General features: G+C 34.2%; 1 protein-coding gene across 2 annotated transcripts in view; it reads right to left on the reverse strand.

Moving 5' to 3' along the window:
• Window positions 1-10,992: 10,992 nt before the first annotated feature.
• The window catches only part of COPS2 (COP9 signalosome subunit 2), a 33,884-nt gene continuing 21,906 nt past the window's right edge, over window positions 10,993-22,970 (reverse strand). For both annotated transcript variants that reach the window (XM_032417955.1, XM_032417956.1), the window contains exons 7-13: window positions 20,408-20,582; window positions 19,508-19,686; window positions 19,344-19,396; window positions 16,509-16,606; window positions 15,095-15,177; window positions 14,288-14,346; window positions 10,993-13,652 (exon numbers count right to left, since the gene is read on the reverse strand). In XM_032417955.1, the coding sequence (XP_032273846.1) occupies window positions 13,508-13,652; window positions 14,288-14,346; window positions 15,095-15,177; window positions 16,509-16,606; window positions 19,344-19,396; window positions 19,508-19,686; window positions 20,408-20,582 (792 nt within the window). In that variant the 3' untranslated portion in view covers window positions 10,993-13,507. The remainder of the gene's footprint in view (window positions 13,653-14,287; window positions 14,347-15,094; window positions 15,178-16,508; window positions 16,607-19,343; window positions 19,397-19,507; window positions 19,687-20,407; window positions 20,583-22,970) is intronic.

Consider the following 22,970-nt stretch of genomic DNA (forward strand, 5'->3'; position numbering starts at 1 on the left):
ATCACTATACGAACATATATACAGCTAACAGTTATGCATTAAAATATATAAAGTAACAAGTGACAGAATTACAGGAAGAAATAATCAACAGTTATCATTGAAGATTTTAATAAATTCCTCTGTGAAATGGATACATCAAACAAATAACAACACACTTGACCAAATAGTTTGAGAAGAATGTTACAGAATATACGTTATTTATTTTTTTAAAGTAGACTCCACCCATGCCCAGCATGGAGCCCAAGTTGGGGCTCAAACCCACTATTGTGAGATCAAGACCTAAGCCGAGATCAAGTCGGATGCTCAACTGAGACACCCAGGCGCCCCCAGAATATACATTATTTTAAAGCATAAATGGAAAAATCACAAAAAGTGTCTTTACCAAGCTACAAAGTAAATTTCAGTATGTTCAGAAAAACAATATCACCAGATTATATTCTCTAAATAGAATGTATTAAAATGGTAGTTGGAAATATTCCATGTTTGGGAACTAAAAACAAAGCCTACACTGATGAATGGGGTGTGGCTTAAAGTTTCTTGGCTTAAAAAAGGAAATGAATAGCAACTAAAACTTTTTTTTTTTTTTTGCAACTAAAACTTTATATGTTAACAGTTTTGAGCAAATTTTAACAAAGTTTAAAAATGATTCAACTCAAGAAGCTATAAAAGAGAGTCATAATAGATATTTAAAGAAAAGAAAATAAAGGAAATAATACATACTGGGGCAGACATCAAAGAGAGAACAATAAAAACAATAATAAAGATGAACCAAAAGCTAGTACTTTGAAAAGGCTAATAAGATAGACAAAAGAAACACATATTAGAATAAAAAGGAGAAAATAAGCTAAATATAATGGATATTTAAAAAAGAAAATTACAAGCTACAGTTGACCCTTGAGCCATGTGGGAGTTAAGGGTGCCAAGCCTGACCTACCACAGTCAAAAATCTGCATATATCTTTTGACTCCCTAAAAACTTAACTACTAATACTCTACTCTTGACTGGAAGCCTTTTTGATAACATAAACAATCAATTAACACATATCATGTATGTTATATGTATTATATACTGTATTCTTGCAATAGAGTAAGCTAAAGAAGAGAATGTTATTACGAAAAGCATAAGGAAGAGAAGATGTATTTACAATACTGTACTGGATTTATAAACAAAAAATCTGCACATAGGTGGGCCCATGCAGTTCAAACTCATGTTGTTCAAAGATCACTGTATATCCTAATAAATGTGAAGATGTAGACAAAATAGATGTATTTCTGAAAACAAATGAAATGCTAAAATAGCATAAGATAAAGCAGAACATTTGATTAGATGAATCAGCATATTTGAAAAGATGAATAATCATTAAAGAGATTGAAAAAGTAACTTAGAAATCTTACTATTTCTTAAAAGTCTCAGTCCAAACAGCATTGCAAGTGAGTTCTTCCAAGGAATAGATTATCCTATTATACATATTGTTTTAAAAAAACAGAAATAAATTGAAATGTGCCTATTCATTTTATGATATAAAATAACCTTGATAACTAAACTGATTAAAGATATCCTAAGAAGAGAAAATTATAGGCTAATTTCACTTCAGAACATAGATGGAAAACCTCTAAATAAAATGTTGGCTAGGGGCGCCTGGGTGGCTCAGTCATTAAGCGTCTGCCTTCGGCTCAGGTCATGATCCCAGGGTCCTGGGATCAAGCCCCACATGGGGCTCCCTGCTTGGCGGGAAGCCTACTTCTCCCTCTCCCACTCCCCTTGCTTGTGTTCCCTCTCTCGCTGTGTTTCTCTCTGTCAAATAAATAAATAAAATCTTAAAAAAAAATGTTGGCTAGAAAATCCAACACTGTACTGAAAAAGAATATACAATTTACAGTTGGCATCTATCCCAGAACGTAGGGATGAGTTAATTTTAGAAAACCTATGAGTGTAATTCACTCCGTGAATGGACTAAAAGAGAAAAATCCTGGATTTAGGTACATCTTACTAGGTACAGAAACATTTAATAAAGCTCAAAACCTATTTATGATTTAAAAAAAAAATACACATGCCTCTTAGGAGACTAGAAATAGAAGGAAACTTTAGTTAATGAAAGCTGACTCCCCCAAACCGAACCTAAACCTCATACCTAATGGAGAAACTCAAGACGCTTTTTCTTTGAGATGAGAAGGTTAGCTGTCATCCCTTCTGTTCCATATATTTTTGGAGAGCCTGAGCAATGCAGTAAGATAAGACAGAAATAAGAGGTATAGGGATAGAAGGAAATGCACAAAAATATGATTATTTTCTTGATAATATAATTATCTACATAAAAACACAGGTGAATCAGCAGACCAACCATTGATAGAATAAATAAGGCTGGCAGATTAAAAAAAAATCAGTATGCAAGTATTAATATCATTCTTCTACCCCAACAATAACCAACTAGAAAATATTTTATAAATAAAATAGCATTAAACTATAAAGATTCAGAAGTTGATATAGCAAAGAATGCTCAAGATCTTTATAGGGAAACTGAAGACATTCTTAAATGACATAAAAAGAGACTTAAATTAATCTCCAAATCCAGGCAATTCCAATTAAAACTCTACAGGGCTTTAAGGGACTCAACGAAGGTATTCCAAAATTGATATAGAAAAACGAAGGTCTACAAAGACTAATTTCAAAGTGAGCAGCAAATTGGTTGGGGATTCTCCTGTAATTAAGACATTACTCAATTCAGTGATAAAAACACAAGGTGACACTGTTGAAGAAACAAATAAAACAGTTGGCAGATTGGAGAATCCAGAAATATACCCTTGTGTATGTAAAAATTTGGTAGCTGAAAAAGGTGGCATCACAAATTAATATAGAATAATGATTTAGTAGATGGTACTGGGAAAATTAGCTCATTACACAGAAAAAATAAAGCTTGATTCCTATCTCAAACTATGCACCAAAATAAGCTCCATAAAGAGAACTAAATATAAAGGAGGAAACTATAAAACTATAAAAGAGAATTTTTGTGATACTAGTGTAAGAAAGGACTTAAGATCCGAAAAATTAGGATTGAAGGGGGGATGGGGAATGAATAGATGTAACATCAGAATGAAAGATTTCTATTCAATGAAGGAAACCAGAGACAGAGCTTCAGAATATATTTGCAAGTCTAAAATAAAACAGATAAGGAGTTAATATCTAGAATATACAGTGACGTCCAAAATCATTAAAAAATAGGAAGCCAATAACAGATTGTGAAGAGTAAATAGTTCTTAGGAAGGAAAACCTGAGTGGCTAATAAGTGTATGAAGAGATGTTCAAGCTTATTAATAATTTAAAAAATGTAAGTTAAAATCAAGAGATTTTTAAAATGTCATTCTAGAAAGTTAGATATTATCAAGGGCTGTCAAGGAGAGAAGAAAACCAGAACTCTCATGTACTACTGGTTAGAACATAAGTGGTGCAGCCATTTTGATGAATAATCCAGCAGTACCTGGCAAAATTAAGTATTAAGCCCGAAGACCCAGTATTTCCAGAAATACACCCAGAGTAATTTTTGCACAAGTCCATAATGATATAGGTATAAAATATCCATCATAGAATTATCTATGTAGTAAAGATTTGGAAGGAATACAGATGTCTATCACTGGAGAAATGAGTAGGTAAATTGTGACATTTGAGATAGAAGAGACAAAACAGTAGTAATGAACTAGATTTGAAAACATAGATAAAAGAGAATGAAATTTATATCATTTATGGAAATTAAAAATAGACATGCAAATTATTTTTAAGATATATGCATATCTAAATACATGGAAAATAGACCGAAAAGACATGATAGTGTACCATATGCCACGGATTATGATTTTCTCAATTCTGAATACCCGAGGTTAAAAAGACTCATTGAACTAAATAAATTGGGAGTTCAGAGAGGTTAAGTGAGAAGGTCTCAATTCAAGGCCAACTGAAGAATGCAGATCCCCTGTTCCTCAGATCTTTCAACTTTATCATACTCCTCTCTGCTAGGAAGCTGCAAAAGACATCTTTAAGATGGCAACCTCTGTCCTAGAGTTCAGGTATTTTATCCTCAGAAGTAGAATCCTACTTGCCAATTGTTTCCTGGTTTTTATTTATTTAAAAAATTTTTTTTAAAAAATTGGCTTCATGCCCAGTGTGGGGCTTGAACTCATGACCTTGGATCAAGAGTTGCATGCTCTACCAACTGAGCCAGCCAGGTTTTTAATTGTGGAAAATGACTACCATAATTCTGAGATATGATAATCTGTAAATTTGATTATTCTACTTGCTTTATGAGCATTCAAGTATATAAGCAAATGTGAACCTTCAGATAAAATAATTTCTGGATAAGGTATATTGTTCCACTGACGGTTTGAGATTACTCAAATACCAACCCTTAATTGTCACAGTGTTGTTTATATTTGAACAAGTTCCTTGGAGACAAATCCAAACATTTCAAGAATTCATGATTTTGGTGACATTAACATCCAGTTATACTGCTATCCCAAGATATAATGAAAATTGATAAGCTGAAAGGGCTTTTTTTTTTTTTTACATATATTACCAATACATTCTTCATAAACACTAGAAAGGTTTGACAGCTTTTGTAGGGACATAATTTGAGACAATTTCATAGTTAATAGGTGTCAAAGAGAAAACTTAAATTAAATGCTTATATAGTGTTGGAAAGGGGAAAATGGGTTTTAAATATCTTATAAGGAAGAGACATTTTGTAAGAAGTCTGCTTTTTCTTTTCAAAATTTCCTAAGTTCTCCAGCTTAACATTCAGAAGATGTAAAAAATAGACTTTTTTTAAACCTTCAATTTATAAGAAATAAAGGACAGTGATTGTTTAAAGAAGTTCCTCACAGTTCCTCCAGAAGAGCTGGAACATAGCCATCACGCATTAGCCTCTCCAAAGACTATCTTGCTAAATCCTAGGGCCGTCTCACCCCTTATCTTATTTAACCTCTCAGCAACATTCACAGTTGATCAGTTTTAAAATAACCTAGCTTCTGTGATACTACTATTTATTTCCAAGTTTCTAGTCCACTCTGGTGTCTTTTGTCTTTTGTCTGCCTCTTTTGCCAAAATTAGGCTTTCCTAGTTTTCCCATTTTTTTTAATAATACACCTATCTACGAGTTGCTCAGTAAGAAACTAGGAACCTTGTTCTCTTTCCTTTATAACCCTCAATTCCAATTCATAAGCAAGTCTTGTTGGCCTATCCTGATTCTGTGTACTTCTTCTTTTTTTTTTTTTAATTAACACTAACACTCTATTTTATTTTTTTATTATTTTTTATTTTTTTTTAAAGATTTTTTCCAAATCCAATCTAAAAGCCTCTATTACCTATCATAGACTTCTGCAATGGGTTCTTACTTCTGCCTGGTCACACTATTATCTCATATAATAATTTCTCCACACAATAGCCAGAATCATCTTTTAAAATACTTTATCAGAATTTAAATTTCCAATGGTTTCCAATAATTTGAGAATAAAATCTCAACCCATTATTGAAAAATATAAGGCTACCCACAATCTAGTCCCTGACCACCTTTCCCATCTGAACAGCATACTCTACCTTGCCTGAATTTGATATACCCATTCCACCTCAGATGGACTTAATGTCTGACTGGACTACTCTTTCTTTAGCTCCTTTTCCTCATTCATGTGTGAAGTCAACTTTCACATACTCAGAGGTGCCTCTCCCACCTTCATTTATTGTTTGACAGAATTTTTCTCTATCAAAAATTATCTTGTTTATCTGCTTCTCCCCATGGTACTAAGCTCTTTTAGCACAGGGATAATTTGTGCCTTATGGTATTCTTCAATTTTAGGACATAGCACATAGTCCCTAGGACTTAGCAGGCATACAATAAATACCTGTTAAATAAAGATAAAGGGGTTAGGGAAAGTCTTTTAGTATTCTAGCACTTTCAGATTTATTTCCTGCCTCTTGGTGAAGACAACAATAATGAGAAGGGGGAAAGACCAGGTTTTAAATATCAATCCTACCCTATCCAATAAAGTACATCAGTCTGTAATCTATGTTTGTTCAGAAGTCACTTTTGACAGGTCTAAGATAGGTAACCCTTCTCTGGTTGAAGGCCAGTAACCTACAGTGGATCAATTATACAAAAAAACTTAAAATAGGTTTCTACAGGCATACCTGGGTGGCTCAGTCAGTTAAGTGTCTACCTTCAGCTCAGGTCATGATCCGGAGTGTCAGGATCGACCCGCATCAGGCTCCCTATTCAGCAGGGAGTCTGCTCTCCCTCTGCCCCTCCCCCTGCTCATGCTCTCTCTCTCTCAAATAAATAAATAAAGCCTGGGTGGCTCAGTCGTTGGGCGTCTGCCTTCGGCTCAGGTCATGATCCCAGGGTCCTGGGATCGAGTCCCACATCGGGCTCCCTGCTCGGCGGGAAGCCTGCTTCTCCCTCTCCCACTCCCCCTGCTTGTGTTCCTGCTCTCGCTATCTCTCTCTCTGTCAAATAAATAAATAAAATCTTTAAAAAAAAAAAAAAAAAAAAAAAAAATAAAAAAAAATAAAAAAAATAGGTTTCTACAAAGAAAACTATAAGCCTCCATTCATTACTCTAAAAATTGAGTTGGGACCATAAAACTTTTTTTTTTTTTTAAAGTAAGATCCACTCTGGGTGGGGGTTTGAACTCATGACCCTGAGATCAAGACTTGAGCTGAGATCAAGAGTCAGACTCTTAACCAACTGAGCCACCCAGGCACCCTGGACCATAAAACTATTAAGTAAACAAAAATACAACTCAGGATATTTTGATGTATATATTGCTTAGGTAGTTCCTTCCTGGGCTAATTCTATCAACATAGCAACTACCACTGCTGTTAGAAATGTAGCCCAAAGAGAAGTACTTCATCTGCCTAATTCCTTTCCTTGACTCCCACAAGTTAGAAGGCCAAAGGAGATTGGTTTATAAATTTACATTGGAACCTTGGCCACAAGCCTTAGCCCGGAAATTCTTTTGACTTTCAGAAGCTGTCTGATTTCCTTATCATATTTTGAGATTAGGGTTGGCCCATTCCCTTAGGTTGAAGATTACACCTGAGACCATTATTTTTTGGATACATAATAAATTCACGTTTTTTGTTTTTTTTTAAGATTTTATTTATATATTTGACAGAGAGAGACTCAGTGAGAGAGGGAACACAAGCAGGGGGAGTGGGAGAGGGAGAAGCAGGATTCCCGCTGAGCAGGGAGCCTGACGCGGGGCTGGATCCCAGGACCCTGGGATCATGAACTGAGCCGAAGGCAGAGGCTTAACAACTGAGCCACCCAAGCGCCCCACAAGTGTTTTCTTAGATGTTGCAGCCCTAAAGGGTTCATTTTAAAGCACCATAACAAGGATTTGGGAGAGTACATTTTTCCTCCACTTCCTTCCTTGGCTTAATTTCCTGCTTAGAAATGTTTAATTTTATATTGAAGGAGTAATTCCTGAGACATTTGTTTGCAACATGAATTGTTCCAGGATAGATCATTAAACAGGGTTCAGGAGAGGTCAGCTCCTCCATGACTGCTTCAAAGAACAAGAAGGTAATCTTAAAAGTGGAAAATATTTAAACCCTGAATTTCAAACAAAGTGAGCAAGATTTTCAGTACTAGTTTTGGAGAAATATTCTTAAAACACTTAAAAGCGATTTCAGAGAAGTATACATTATTTACTCAAATATATATACTGTTTGAAGCCACTGTGTCTTGTGCTGAGACTAGTATTTACACAGTAAATATTTAAGAGGTAGAATATGTAACTTTTATTACCAATAAAGAATGTGTATTTCCAGTCAAAAATCCTTGAGTACCTAAGTCTTAAAGCATCTTGTGACCCATCCTGCACATAATAGTCGATTCTCAGCGTTAACTTGTGGGACTTCTAATTACAGCTAGACATCCTCTGCCACACTTCTAGTAACATGTTTTCTATCACCTAGTTAGTATGAGCTCAAGGAATTTGTCATTTATAATGCTAGTTAAGAACTAGTTAAAACACGGGCACCTGGATAGCTCAGTCAGTTAAGTGTCTGCCTTTGGCTCAGGTTATGATCCCAGGGTCCTGGGATGGAGCCCCACATTAAGCTCTCTGCTCAGCAGGAAGCCAGCTTCTCCCCCTCCCCTTCCACCCCCGCTCATGCTCGCTTTCTCTCAAATAAAATCTTAAAAAAAAAAAAAGAACAGAGAAGACTTGTAATGCAACCAACTATGTAATGTGGCAAAACCAAACGATTTTGCATTTTCCATATCATGTAAGCACGTAAGAACTTTTGACAACCTTAATGGGATGATTAAAACTTCCAGATTACTTTTATAATCTCTAAATTCATGTTAAGATAATGTCCAATAAAACCCTTATCAATTGATTTTAAAATGCCCTTTTTCAGAAATTAAAAAAAACCCAACTACCTAATTCTTCTAGATTATTTTGTAACCTTGGACACTGACTTCCATGAGAAACATTCATGACAAAGAAGTTATTGGTACAGTGGCAATTCTTTTCATGGAATATGTTTGGGTCAGAAGTAAGTGATAAAGTAATGGAAACTGGAAAAAAAAATCATCGTGATGGATTGGGAGATTTTGTATTCCCACTTATATATACACTCACATGTGTAAGTGTACACACACACACACACACACGCACACACTAATACTGGCCAGCCATTAACGTGGAAATCATGACCAAGGTTTAAATTTAAAAACCTGGCCAAGAGGAAATAAAGTTGTCTCCAGTAGAAAGTATCTAAGAGATTATTCTTTTCTTGCCTATCACAGGGTTTTATGGTACAGCTGGCATCTACCTTTGAGGCCATATGATTTGACAGAATTTTTAATTATTCCAGGTTTAAAATAACATGACTCTAAAAGAAGCAAAAATTTAGAGAACCACACATTTGTTTCTTTTGGGACATTACCTAAATTAAATAAATCTTCTCAAGATTCAAAAGCAAATTAAGTGATACTGAATTTTAGCTTTTTGAGAAATATTCAGAATCAATGATTTAGAACCACTGACAGTTTTGTGGTGCTTAGCTTCATAAAACTTCAATTCTCCAAATGCCATTACTATTCTACCTTACCTTGGAATTCCCAAAGTGAAACCTTTTCAAATCTCATTGAATGATTAAGAGAGAAGTAAACACAATTTTTAAATCATTGGTTAATCCATTCTATTAAGGGCACATGTTAGCTAGAAGATACAGTAAAATCTAATAATCTTGAATTAATAGAACCTGATATACTTGCATTCAAAAAGTTAAGAATCTCTGATGTCTACATTAAGGAAGTTCTTATGATTCCTACTTGTATCAAAATATGAGATGCTCTTGTTATATGTGTGCAGAGGAACCTAATGCAAACACAAGTAAAACCTCCAAAAAAATGAAAGTTTTGATTTTGGTCACACAAATGAAGACCGAAGTCCTTGAGCTTCAAGTTCTGAGACCTGACACCCAGTGTCTTATTCTAAGTACTTGGATAATATTCACTAACTCTTTGAAACAAAATAGCTAAAAGTCAATTCCTTCTGTGTTTTGCTAAAGTATCTCAGTTTTTCAAAAGGGTATTTTATAAATCCCATATAAAGAATGAAACTCCTAGCTTTACTAGTTTTTTAAGCACAAGTTTCAATTAAAGACCTGAATCAAATGAAAACTTTTCAGACTTATTTAAATATAAATCATTAAAATATTTTAAAAACAGGTTATTTTTAAAAAGGTATCTTGGTAAATAAATAAAAGTGGTTATCTCTGAGTCCCTTAAAACAGGTAAGAGGGGGGGCGCCTGGGTGGCTCAGTTGGTTGAGCGACTGCCTTCGGCTCAGGTCATGATCCTGGAGTCCTGGGATCGAGTCCCGCATCGGGCTCCCTGCTCAGCAGGGAGTCTGCTTCTCCCTCTGACCCCCCCCCCCCCCCCCGCCATGCTGTCTCTCATGCTCTCTCTCTCGATCTCATTCTCTCTCAAATAAACAAATGAAATCTTTAAAAAAAAAAAAAGGGGGGGGCGCCTGGGTGGCTCAGTCGGTTGAATGTCTGCCTTCGGCTCAGGTCATGATCACAGGGTCCTGGGATCGAGCCCCGCATCGGGCTCCCTGCTCAGCGGGAAGCCTGCTTCTCTCTCCCACTCCCCCTGCTTGCTCTCTCTCTCTCTCTCTCAATTAAATAAATAAAATCTTAAAAAAAAAAAAAAAAAGGTAAGAGGGACTCTACTAGGCAAATATATTTTTATCCTATGGACTAAACTGACCATTGTTCTTACCAACATAATCGGCTTCATGTACTGATTAGATACCCTCACCCCATCCCCACCTCAAAAGGAGTTTACTTACCTGTATTTACTGAAGAATTATAAAGACTACTGATTAAAAGAGAAAATTAAAAAAATTTTTTACCATCATAGATACTTTAAATATCAAGAAAAGCTGTTTTTTTAGTCTGTAACAAACCATTATAAAGTAATAAAAAAGTACTATGCCCCCCACAGTGTAGCCCATTTAAAACAAGCTTCACTAAAACTATACCCCAATGTGAGATCAGATCCTCCATAGTCTTGAAGGACACATTATCAATCTTTAGTTAAAGGGACTCATGTAATGAAAACAATTCTTAGTACATATATATTCATCTCATCTTAAAAAAAAAAAAAAGTTATGTTAGGGGTGCCTGGCTGGTTCAATTGGTAGAGCATGCAAATCTTGATCTCAAGGGTCATGATTTCTAGCCCCACACATTACTTAAAAACAAAAAACAAAAAAAACGTTAAGAGCTAGAATGAGTAGTGGAAATCCAACTCTTGTAGCAGACATTTATCTATTACCCTCAAATAGCAGCTGAGTTTGCTGTGGAGTGAGTTTTTCCAGGATTGGGGTAAAAGAAAAAGGAGATAAACACATCACAATATGATGTACACTATTTGGTACTATCGTTTTCACAGAAGGAAAGATTTAATCAGTAATTCAAAATGCTAAGAATTTGCCAGTTATCTTTTTACTTCCCTTAAATTTAGTTATATTTTGATGAGCAATCTCAAAAAAGGATTTCAACTCTGTAAGATGCACAGGAACACAGAACATGTTTAATGGGAAAAAATAAAAATAGCTTTAAGTTAACCAGACTGTTAAGATGTATCAAAAACTTGTGTCCTAAAACAAATGTGGCAAGTAACTTTAAAAAAAAACTTATATTTAGGGAATATTAAACAAAGCCTATATGATACATACAGTTACATTAAATTAAAGATTATGGTATAACTTTGGATACTGTTATATGCTTAGCCCAGTTTCCTAAAGAATAGTAAGTGCATGCCTTCCCTCTAGAAACTGGAAGATGCACTATTGCCATGGGGCAAAGATACCACAGGTGAACTGGACATTGTGAAGGTTGGAATGTAAAGGTTAAATCACATCATTCAAATCCTTTAAATTCTAATTCCATCAACTCAGAGTTAAGCAGGGCCTCTTCCCACAGTTATCACATGCATACATATTTGAATACAGGCACAGAAACTTGTCATTTTTATTTGGGTAACAAAGGGTCTCCAATTTATACTGAAAAATAAGTCCTAATTATTATCACTCCTGTAAAAAAAATTTAGCACATTTTTCACAAATGATTTATGTAAAAGAGAAGAAAATACACATAATTTTATAATATCTTAAACTTTTTTATTCCCTACCAGAGACATTTTGTCTTCCGTTTTCTTTCAGTTTTCTACAATTTCCAAGTTGCACCTGTATTTAATACTGCTTTAATCTGCTAAAGACATTAACTGATTGCTTTCCTAAATCTAAGGATTATATAGTTTTAGTATAAATATATATCACATATTTTTGTAAAATTTTGACAAAACCGAATAAGCATGCCTTGTTTTAAGTCCATGCTCCTTCCACTGTTTATAAAATCTGATTTAATGATCAAAAATTCTTGGTTGTCATTCTTCAGTTACAACAGTCTTCCTTCTGAACTGCCACTCACTTCTTTTTACATAATAACAAGCAATAGAAAAACCAAAGAAATTATCTTAATCTTAGTTCTTCCTTCTGACACTATAAAATAATGTGATTTTTTTTTTTTAAATGAAACAAATACATCCAAAACTCAATACATTCAAATGAGCTGTGTCTCCTTTAAGGTGGTCACCTTGGAAGGCCACAGTTCATTATCCTAACTATGCTACCACTGCTCAAAATACCTTTCAAACTCTTTTGGGATCGCCTTCAAAGCCAGCTGCATACTTTCTACTATTACCTCAAAGATAGATTAATTTTTGGAAACTGTCCAAAGTCATTTGGTGCCAAGTGATGGTACCCATAAAAAAATCAAGCTTGGTATCATTTGGTGCCAAGTGATGGTAACCATAAAAAAAATCAAGCTTGATAATACTTTCTGAAACAATGTGTGTCATAAAGTTAATAATGTGTATGACTTAAATTAGCTTTGGATGCAATTCTAAAAGAGCAAAACCCAAGAGGTTTTGAGCAATGGTAGATTGCTGGAATTAGGAAATAATTTTCCAGCATGATCACTATACAGGGTAACATTCATTTAGCTGTCTATGTTCTGGCATATTTGTTTAAAGTGAACATTCTGAGAGTTAGTATTTTTAAAAAGGAATATCATTCTTAGAAAAAAAAAAAAGAATTTTATTCCTTTAAAGCATCACTTTAAAGTACGTACTATGCAATTGTTTTGTTAGAAACTAGTTCTCCTTACTTTATCAATAAAGACTACTTTAAAAAACTTGAAAGCAAATAACCAACTTATTTGCTCCCATGCTTTTTAAAATCATTAACCGAAGATAAAATAATCTGAAATTTCTAAGGTACTAAAAAACAAAACGAAAACCCCAAATGTAATAAAAACACATCAAGAACCAAACTACAATTTCTGAGCTGCACTGTTTATTTTGCTGCTTGAAACCTAAGTGACAGTATGCCACTATAATTATGGGGTTTCATCTAAACCTTTACTACACTGCAGGTACAGAAATATACGGACACATTTTTGGAGAATTGACATTTTGCAAAATGCAGCAAACATTTTAATTTATACATGAGAAAAGGAAGTGTTCAAAAGGGTATGCATTTCAAGTTATTGCAGGTTATTTGTGAGAGAATTTCTGCAGGTAAAACATGTTTAAATTTAACCAACGGTAACATGTCAGTGTATTTAAAATCATGACAAAAATCTTCTCTCTGGTCATGTTGCCCATGACAAATTACTATGATGTTGTATGTTTAGGGCAAGATGTCAATACAGCATAAATCCCATGGCATTTTGGTTTTCTTCTGGAGATTAAAGCTGTTTTTCTTGGGATAAATGCAGCAGCAAAACACAAACCAGTTGATCAAAAAAAGCACTTCTGCCATAACTCCAATAATTTTCAGGACACATCAACCGACAGTAGTTTTGCCATTCCCAGTTCTTTTAAGGATTACATCTCTGCACTGTTGCATTAAGTACGTCTGTGAAAGCTTGTTCTCTGTTAAGCCAGTTTACTGACTACAGCCTGGTTGAGAGAATTTAATTGGTTGGTCCATTTATCTAGTGCAGTATATCGGGCACCACCCCTCTTCTGATGATCCAATTCAAGGAGTTGGTTGACTTGATCAATTCGGCCATGAATAGTGCTAGAAACAAATAAATAAAAGACATGTCTACAAACCATTTTCACGGAGTGTAACTTTTAGACTAATGTTTCATAAAATATTTACAGTATCAATATATGCAAAAGAAGAAACTGCTGCCTTCACTAAGCGACTGAATTCAGGATTACTTATTTCATTCACTGCCTTATTAAAACTCTACACATAAACTGATTTCAGCTACCTTTTATCAGTTTCACTAAAAGAATCAACAGGCACAGACTTACCTGATTAATCAAGAGCAAATAAGCTTGTGAAGCTTTAAATACCATACAGCTTTTAAGAAAAATGTAATTTCAAAACTATTACATATCATGCCTTATACTTTAAAAACAAAAAAAATACTATTCATTAAATAATTCTCTAGCTGGATGGGTCACATACAGAATTAGAAATCTTTCTGACAACCATTTACAACTTTTTCAGAAATGAAGGGCTTAATATGCTCACTCATTCACAAAAAGCCACCATGCATATATATATATCTCTTTTAATAGAAAATTATAGCCAGAGGGTGCTTTTTGTGAAAAATCAAGAATTCCACTGCTACCTTTGTTCCCATTATTCAAATGTTATGGTCCTACTAAACATTTTGTGATAAGAAACGGCCAAGTACTTACTTATCCAATATGCACTGCACCAGCAAGCTCTCCACATCAGCTACATCTATGTTTAACTCCTAAGACAAAAGACTCATTATAATTCTAGTAATTAACTTCTTTAAAGACTTTATGATAATGAATAATTATTCTGATTTTAAATTCATTCCCACCACTTAAAGGAAATTTAGTGAAAAGAAAATTTAAGACAAATTTCATTATCACTTCAAAATATTTCTGAGAACACAGGTCTGACCAAATTTAACTTTGTAGTGTTTAAAGTATATTCTCTTTTTTTTTTTTAAGATTTTATTTATTTATTTGATAGAGAGAGAGAGAGAGAGAGAGAGATAGTGAGAGCAGGAACACAAGCAGGGTGAGTGGGAGAGGGAGAAGCAGGTTTCCCGCTGAGCAGGGAGCCCGATGCATGGCTCGATCCCAGGACCCTGGGATCATGACCTGAGCCAAAGGCAGACACACTTAACGACTGAGCCACCCAGGTGCCCCTTTAAAGTATATTCCTACCACAATTTTATTGTGGTTGGGTTAAAAACTACATCAATTACATATTTTAGCCACTACTCTGTCTTCTATAATGTTCTTTGAGGCTGAAGGAATCTTTAAAAAGAAATGTAATGATTCCTTATTTCTCTTTACTGTTAACTCAATTTATGCCAAGAAAACACAGAATAATTTACATTAAAAGGAAAGCCCTAAGTTATGCTGTATTTTGAAAATGTATTATAAAAATGTTACCAAAAATAATTTTTAAATACACTGCATTTATAACTACAAATTATAAATATTAAGATCCATGAATATAAGTACCTTAGAAATAAAAGGAATATGTATTCTTGTGTAAGGCTTAATTAATTTTATGAGCACTTGTGTTCTGATGTTTCGCAAAAGCTCTGAAAGATAAGAATGAAAATAAATTTAACAGTTTGTGTATCTGCATGAAACATTATGTACTTCTAAATCACATTAATTAACCATATCAATTATTTTCTCACAATCTTTCTACCTGGCAAGGACATAACGTGTTTGGTTTTTTTGGTTTGTTTTTAAGTAAGCTCTATGCCCAACATGGGGCTCGAACTCATCGCCCCAAGATCAAGAGTAACATGCTCTACTGACTGAGCTAGCCAGGTGCCCCAGACATAAGGTATCTGGATCTAAAAATATTTGGGTCCAACTGACGCACAGTAAGACTAGAGGCTGCTAATCACAATTTTTTCTTGTTCCCACCTCCCTGATTTTGCTTATATGTTGGGATGCTACCTAAAATATCCTCTTGCCTTCTCAATAATACTCCACACTGCTCATCATCTCCTCTATAGCTAACATCTTTCAAGAAGCTCTGATTCATGCCAGTCAAGTCCCTTATTTTATGCTCTCTCAAAATCTAGAGTATTATATTTTATACAATGATCTTGCAATTTTCTCCAATTTCTTCACAGACAAGCATCTTATAAAAAACAACAACAAAAAACTAGACTGGAGTTCATGCATAAGACTTCTAAATTTTTCTATATCCATCATTCTAGCTTCATACAAGAACTTTTAAAATGTCTGCTGAATGAAAGAGAAAGGAAGGTGGGGAAAGAAGAACATTACTTCCAAAGTATTCTTCAGGTTTTCCTGATGCATCTGGAATTTAAGTATTTGAATGAGTTGTTCCAAATGGTCATTTAAAAACCCTCAAATAGCTCCATAAACAGGTGGGAACACTGGAGGTACAAAAGAGGCCCCAGAACAAGGAATGATTTTTGTCTTTGTTAATCCAACAGAACTTATTAAAAATCTCACACACTTCCTGGTACAACATTAGCCACCCTTCAAAGTAATGCATCTCCACGTCATCTAGGGCAGACTATTTTTAAAGTTTTTGTTACTTGTCCAAAATCCTAAAAATTAACTTTGAACCTAAGTATCAATAATAAACACGCAACAATATCGAAATTAGAATAAAAAGTTAAAAGGGACAGACAGCCACCTTAAATGAAATGGACATCATATAAGAATTTGATTATGTTAATAAATAGCAGGAAACTGGTGAATGATTTCTTTAAAACAGCTTTATAATCTTAAATAATATCCTACTCCATGACAGCATTTAGAAACATTTCTATACTTGGCAATACACAGAGGAAAACTGATTTAATTCCATGCAGCTCCATTCAGAAGCACTGCTTGAGGTGGCACAGAAGGTAACTGAATCCAGTCAGCAGAAAGAGTATACCTTCAATGTGTTCCCTAATGAAAGGGTCATCCATGATGTTGCTGTGATTTGTTTTCAGAATCTTTTCAAATTCAGTGATGTCATTATTCTGATAGGCACTAAAAGAAAAAGTATAAATCTTGTCAAACATGAAGAAGTCATGTATTAACTCAGATAATCCAAAATGCCTGTTTCTCAATTTTTATATGCAATAATCTAAGTTACATTATAGTTTCTGTTGTAGAAATCAGAGTTAAACACACACATCCTTCTGCAAATAAAATTAATTTCTTTTTTAATGCTTTTGGTTTTACAAAGATTAAATAAATCTTCTTTTGGGGTCATATACTATATTTATATATAGTTCATTAAAATCTTCTCAAAATCTTAACACTGTTAAAAACTGACAAATATAAAAACTGTTTAATGCTTGCTACTTTCAAATTAAATTGTGCATTTATCATTTAATCCCTAAGAAATGAGGTTTCATGCATACTACTATATGGAGGAGTATGGCCTTGTCTTTGAAATAAGACACTACATTCTCTCTGAAGATTATTCAGAAATGCAGCTTCCTAATTTTTATCTTCTAGAAAGCTACCAGCAACTGCTAAAACTCTGCAAAGGAACATTTGATTCTAAATTTTCTCTAGCCTTAAAATTCCACTGAGTTATATAGCAAAAATATCAGTGGCAGGTAATTAGTGCCAAATGGGACACACACACAAAGGAGAGAGTGATGGACCCTGCTGCAGAAGGCCAAAGGCTGATTTATGTTCATAATTCTCTGAGGTGTCTAGTATCTACTCTTAAAATAACTCTGTAGGGCACTATGGGGATTGCTAAAGGTGCTGAGAAGGAAGAAGCCAACCTTCTGGATATGGCACCACTGTCTGCTTTATATGTAAGACATATCATCAGCCATTCTGCACGCCCTCTGCTGTGCTTCCATCTGTTGGGTCGCAATGTAACTTCATGTTAGGGGCAGGTGATTCAAGTGCTTCAACAGGAATTATTTTCCTCTAGTCTGCTGGCAACTGACTAGGAAGATAAAATTAGGAAGCATTACTTTCTCACCTACCCCAAATACATTATTGCAAAATATACTATAGGAGAATATATTCAAGTAGTGAAACACTTGCACATGTGTATATTTTAACCAAGAGACATTCTTCCACTATTTAAGTGACTTAAAAAAATCTTATACAAAATGTGGGACAGCACAAGCCACTTGCTTGGATCAAAATTTATCATTAAAATAAACTGAGTTCCAATATAGAGGTTTCACTGGAGTAAACTGTATGATACAGTAAATACATAAATATAGCTATTACCTTTTTACAGGTCTGATAAATCAGCCCTTTAGTCCATTTTAATGTATTTAACCAATTTAATTTAGATGAAATATTAATGTCTAGGGCAAACTCTCCCTCAATTTTTCTTTAAGAGTTTTAAAAGTTTAAACTGTTGCTTAACAATTTAACTTTATAAACATTTTTCTAAAGTATTATGAAGTGAATCTCTAGCCAAATCATCTTTTAGTTAATGTGGCCAAATGCTGAGTAATAAACCATTTGAAATAAAGACAGAGAAATCTCCTTTCGTAACTAAAATCAACTTAATTCAACAAATACATACTAGAATAAAGAAATAAATAAAAGAAAATGATATTGTTTTAGAAGTAGGTTCCATGCCTAGCATGGAGCCCAACACGAGGCCTGAACTTGACCCTGAGATCAAGACCTGAGCCAAAATCAGGAATTGGACCTTTAACCAACTGAGCCACCCAAGTGCACGAAAGAAATTGATTTTTTCATGTTCCAATTTAGAGTTCTTATCTCCTAACTATTCCTAGTCCCCTTAAAATAAAATCATTCTTATTTTTTACAGCTAAAATTAAAGTTTCCTTAAACAAACCTAGTAATTTGTAAAACCTATAGCCAGATAAAAACAAAGTAAATGAGGACATTTTACATAGGAACCCAAACAATATCATGTAATAAGCTATTTTCTCCAAGTATATAAAAGACTATTAAAAAAATGTCTTACCACTTCCGTTATCTACATACATATGCAAAAAACCCCACCCTACTCTATGTCCCTAATATTCTTCCTGCCTTGGTAAACTCAGCTGCACAATCTAAAACAAAAGACTTGAAGAAACCTAGGCTCCATTTATTCCCAGCCCAGAGGAAAATTTTTCTTGCTCACTGATTTCTTTTGCAAAAGTAGGCTTCTTTTCTAGGCTTTTCGCTTTGTTTTATCTTCTACATTTTATTTAATATTAATTGATCATAGCAGGTTTTTCAGTTGCTAACAATCATACTGTGGAAGTCATCAATAAATCCTTGGGTTTCTTACCAGTATGACCCCTCTGCTCCTCACCCCAGAAAATTTATCTGAGGTAAACTTTTTTTAAATGATTTTTTAAATCCTGTCAACTGAGAAAATATGTGAATAAAGACATTGTCTTGTTGAAAATTTTTGATTTATGTGGACCAACTCATAATTTCATTTTGGATTAAGGCAGGTAGAAACAGCAAACACTGTGAAATTGTTTTAAAATATCTACAGTTTTCTACTGAAAAATAGCACAGACACAAACATGTAGATAATAAGGAAAAAAACAGCCAATATTATACTATATAAATCGATACTATATAAAATCTTGTGATTGACAGAAACAGAATAAATGACTTCAAAAGATAAAAATTTCACAAACTTTGGAATATTTCAAAACGAAATACAAGAGAGTAAATTTGGAATATTAACTAAATTCTCAAAATTTCTCTCCCTCTTTCCCCTCTAATTCACTGCTTTAAGGAAATTTACCCTAACCGAAATAAAAAATCTTACCTTACTAAATTTGTCATTGCTAGAATTTCTGGATCATTTTTGTATGGTTTGGCCTAAGCACAGTAAGAAAAAAAAAAAAGAAAGAAAAATTATCTATGCTATATGTACAAAGAAAGAATAACATTTATTTCCAGAAAAGACAGCCGACAGAAATGAACACATACCTCCTGTGAGTCAAATGGATTTATTCCCGATTTCATTAGCATATTTGCTAAAACCAAATATTTTAAGCAAGTGGTTCGTCTTGGACTTCCTGATTCATCATAATTCTTGAAGGCTTCAAAAAAATCAGTGTGTGCCTTTTCAAATTCACCTTCTCTCAAGTGCATTTTACCACCACATTCTATAAAGAATAAAACAGGATAAAAGGGCATTTGCAGTTCTGTAGTAAGATTGAGCACTTTATAAAAATCAAATGAAAACTATGATAGTGGCTTTCCAGTCTTTTAATTCTAAGGCCTGAATAGTACTAGCCCCAAGGTACTCGATTTAATTCTTTTTTTAGGGGGCGGGGGGAGAGGAGAAAGAGGGAGGGGATAGGGAAAAGGAGAGAGAGAATCTCAAGCAGGCTCCGCGCTCAGCATGGAGCCGGATGCTGGGCTTGATCTCACAACCCTGAGATCATGACCTGAGCTGAAATCAAAGAGTCAGATGCTTAACCAACTAAGCCACGCAGGTGCCCCGGTACTCACTTTAATTCTAAAAAGCAAGTTCTTCATTATAAACATCAAAGAAGCATTTGCAAATCTTTATTCTCAGTTGAGGCAGGAAATAGTTTTATGTATATCATTATAATTCAACAACAGAAGTTCTTTCCCCGCCCTCAACTCTCCCAGTCTTGAGAGTAGAACTTCTGTATAGTTCACTGATGTAAAATTTTACAAGACAAAAAATTCAATTTCTAATTCTAATTTCTTTCTAAGACTAGATCATTTCATTGATTTTACTACTTTGCCATTTATTTTCACTAAAACAGAAACAACCTTCAGAGTCATTCAATCATATACAATGACACCCTGGTATCTTCCCATGACACTGCCCACCCTTCTCCTAACAAAACTTGCCTCTGATGACTCCCATGATCAGTGGATGAGGGATGGCAGACTTGATGTGAAGTGACTGTTCATAGAGTGCTTTAAGTTTTTTGTTATTCTTCTGTGCTGTGTACATTTGAATTTCCAAAGCGTATATTTCTAATAACTGTGTACCTTTTTTCAGGTCATCTTCTCCATCATCAGTCTAAGAAAGCAAATAATGAACTTTAGTTAAAATATAATTCACAGTCAACCTACTAATTTTTATTTGAGTTAGCCTGAGATCCTTATGTTTATAATACTAATTCTGTGTGAAAATGTACTACAAATTTTAATTAAGATCTAGAACATTAAGAACACTACCTTTAATAGCCAAAAAGGAATGCACACACCCTTTGTACTTTCTAGTCATTCAATAAGGAAAAAGTGACTAGAAGTATTTTATAATATATAAAATGTTATAATGTTTGTTTCTATCCAGGAGATTCTTTATGGTCTTCCCCAAATCTTCATAACCACTTTATATCTACTGATTTGATCAAAAAGCAATTCCAAGTGCCTTCCTAGTGCCAGGCACTGGGTCTACCTTGGAGAAATACACAGTTAAATAAGCTAATGTTCCTGGCCCCCAAAAGTTCACAATCTAGAAGATTAATCTGTCAATAGATAAATTACAACATAAATAATGATTCTATTTGAAGCATGAACCAAGTGCCCTGAAGAATGGAAGAGAGAGTGACTAACTCTGCTGATGGATGTCAAAGGAATAACAAAGGTGGTAAGATTTGAGTTCAACTTTGAAAAATAACCAACAGCCTACAAATACAGGCCGTGAAAAATAGCATAGAGGCAACAGTCAGATAATCATAAATATCAAGCCCTTACACAAAGCCAAAATTTATTATTTATTTGGTCTTCCAACAGAATTCTGTTTAGTCATTCACTAATGAATCACAACCAGAGTCAAATATATGATATGTAAGACACAATTTGTACACCTAGATTATCATGTCTCTGCTATAAGGTTATTTGCAATCAAATAAAATTTTCTTATGTTCCAAAATAAACTGAGCAAAACCTTCACCAGAGGGCTTTTTTGTATTCCGATCAGATAGAATTTTCTTATGTTCCAAAATAAACTGAGTAAAACCTTCACCAGAGGGCTTTTTCGTATTCCGTATATAAACGCTGAAAGACCCTCTTCCATTCAGAAATGGCTTCTCTATCATTTCCACTTCACATGGAACTGAGCTCACAGTTGTTTACGCATCAGACTAAGCTCTTCTAAGAATGTGTAGATAAGAAATAAATCATAAATAACTAATCTGCTTTATGAAGCAAAACTACTATGAGTTTTTTTTTTTTTAAGATTTTATTTATTTATTTGAGACAGAGAGAGAACATGAGTGCGGGGGGGGGAGAGGGAGAGGAAGAGGGAGAAATAGACTCCCCACTGAGCAGGGAGTCTGATGCCGGGCTAGGTCCCAGGACCCCAGGATCATGACCTGAGCCAAAGGCAGCAGCTTAACCAACTGAGCCACCCAGGTGCCCTGAAGCAAAACTATTATGAAATAAAAACATTTTCTTTTGTAAAAAAGCTAAAAAAAAAAAAAAAAAAAAAAAAATTTAAATGAAAATACATGCAGGTGATTATTTTTTTTATTTTTTAAAGATTTTTTCATTTATTCATTTGAGACAGAGATAGAGAGAGAGAGGGAGAGAGAGAGCATGAGCAGGGGAGAGGCAGAGGGAGGGAGAATCAAGCTCCCCAATGAGCCAGGAGCCCAGTGTGGGGCTCGATCCCAGCACCCTGGGATCATGACCTGAGCTAAAGGCAGACGCTTAACCATCTGAGCCACCCAGGCGCCCCGAAGCAAAACTATTATGAAATAAAAACATTTTCTTTTGTAAAAAACCTAAAAAAACAAAACAAAACAAAAACACCTTAAAAAAAAAGTTAAATGAAAATACATGCAGGTGATTAATTTAAAACTTTCCTGATCAACCTTTCTCCCATTCACAGAAATAACATATACAATTAAGATAATAGTACACAGCATAGGAAGAGGTTAAAAACATTTAAAATAGTATTTCCACATAAATTTTAAACTAATATGAAATAACTTATTGATCAAGACAAAAAAGAAAACACAAAATCATAACCACAGTTAAAAAGTTACAGAGGTGCACTGTGCAAATCACGTGGCCATTCAAATTTAAATTAAGTAAAATTAAAAACTCAGGCACATTTCAACTGCCTGATGACATGTAGCTGGCTATCATATTAGTGCAGATACAGAATATTTCTACTTTCTAGCATCATACGAAGTTCTAATGGACAGTACTGTTACAGAAGATTCATATATTATAAACTAGATATGAAATATCTTTATTACATGTCTCTAATGTTCTTTCTGATTTTCACAGGGTATATAACTAAATATGAAAGGCTTATTCTTAATAAGCATTAATGACTAGCCTATTTGTTTATGGATACCTGTGCCTCACTCCACAAAAATAATGGTTTAAACAGGAAGAAATGTAATACTCAGAAAAAATGAGTATTGGTATCTTACTGGTATCTTATTTACCA

This window comes from Phoca vitulina, unplaced genomic scaffold (assembly GCF_004348235.1).
Source record: "Phoca vitulina isolate PV1807 unplaced genomic scaffold, GSC_HSeal_1.0 scaffold20, whole genome shotgun sequence".
NCBI classification, from domain to species: Eukaryota; Metazoa; Chordata; class Mammalia; order Carnivora; family Phocidae; genus Phoca; species Phoca vitulina.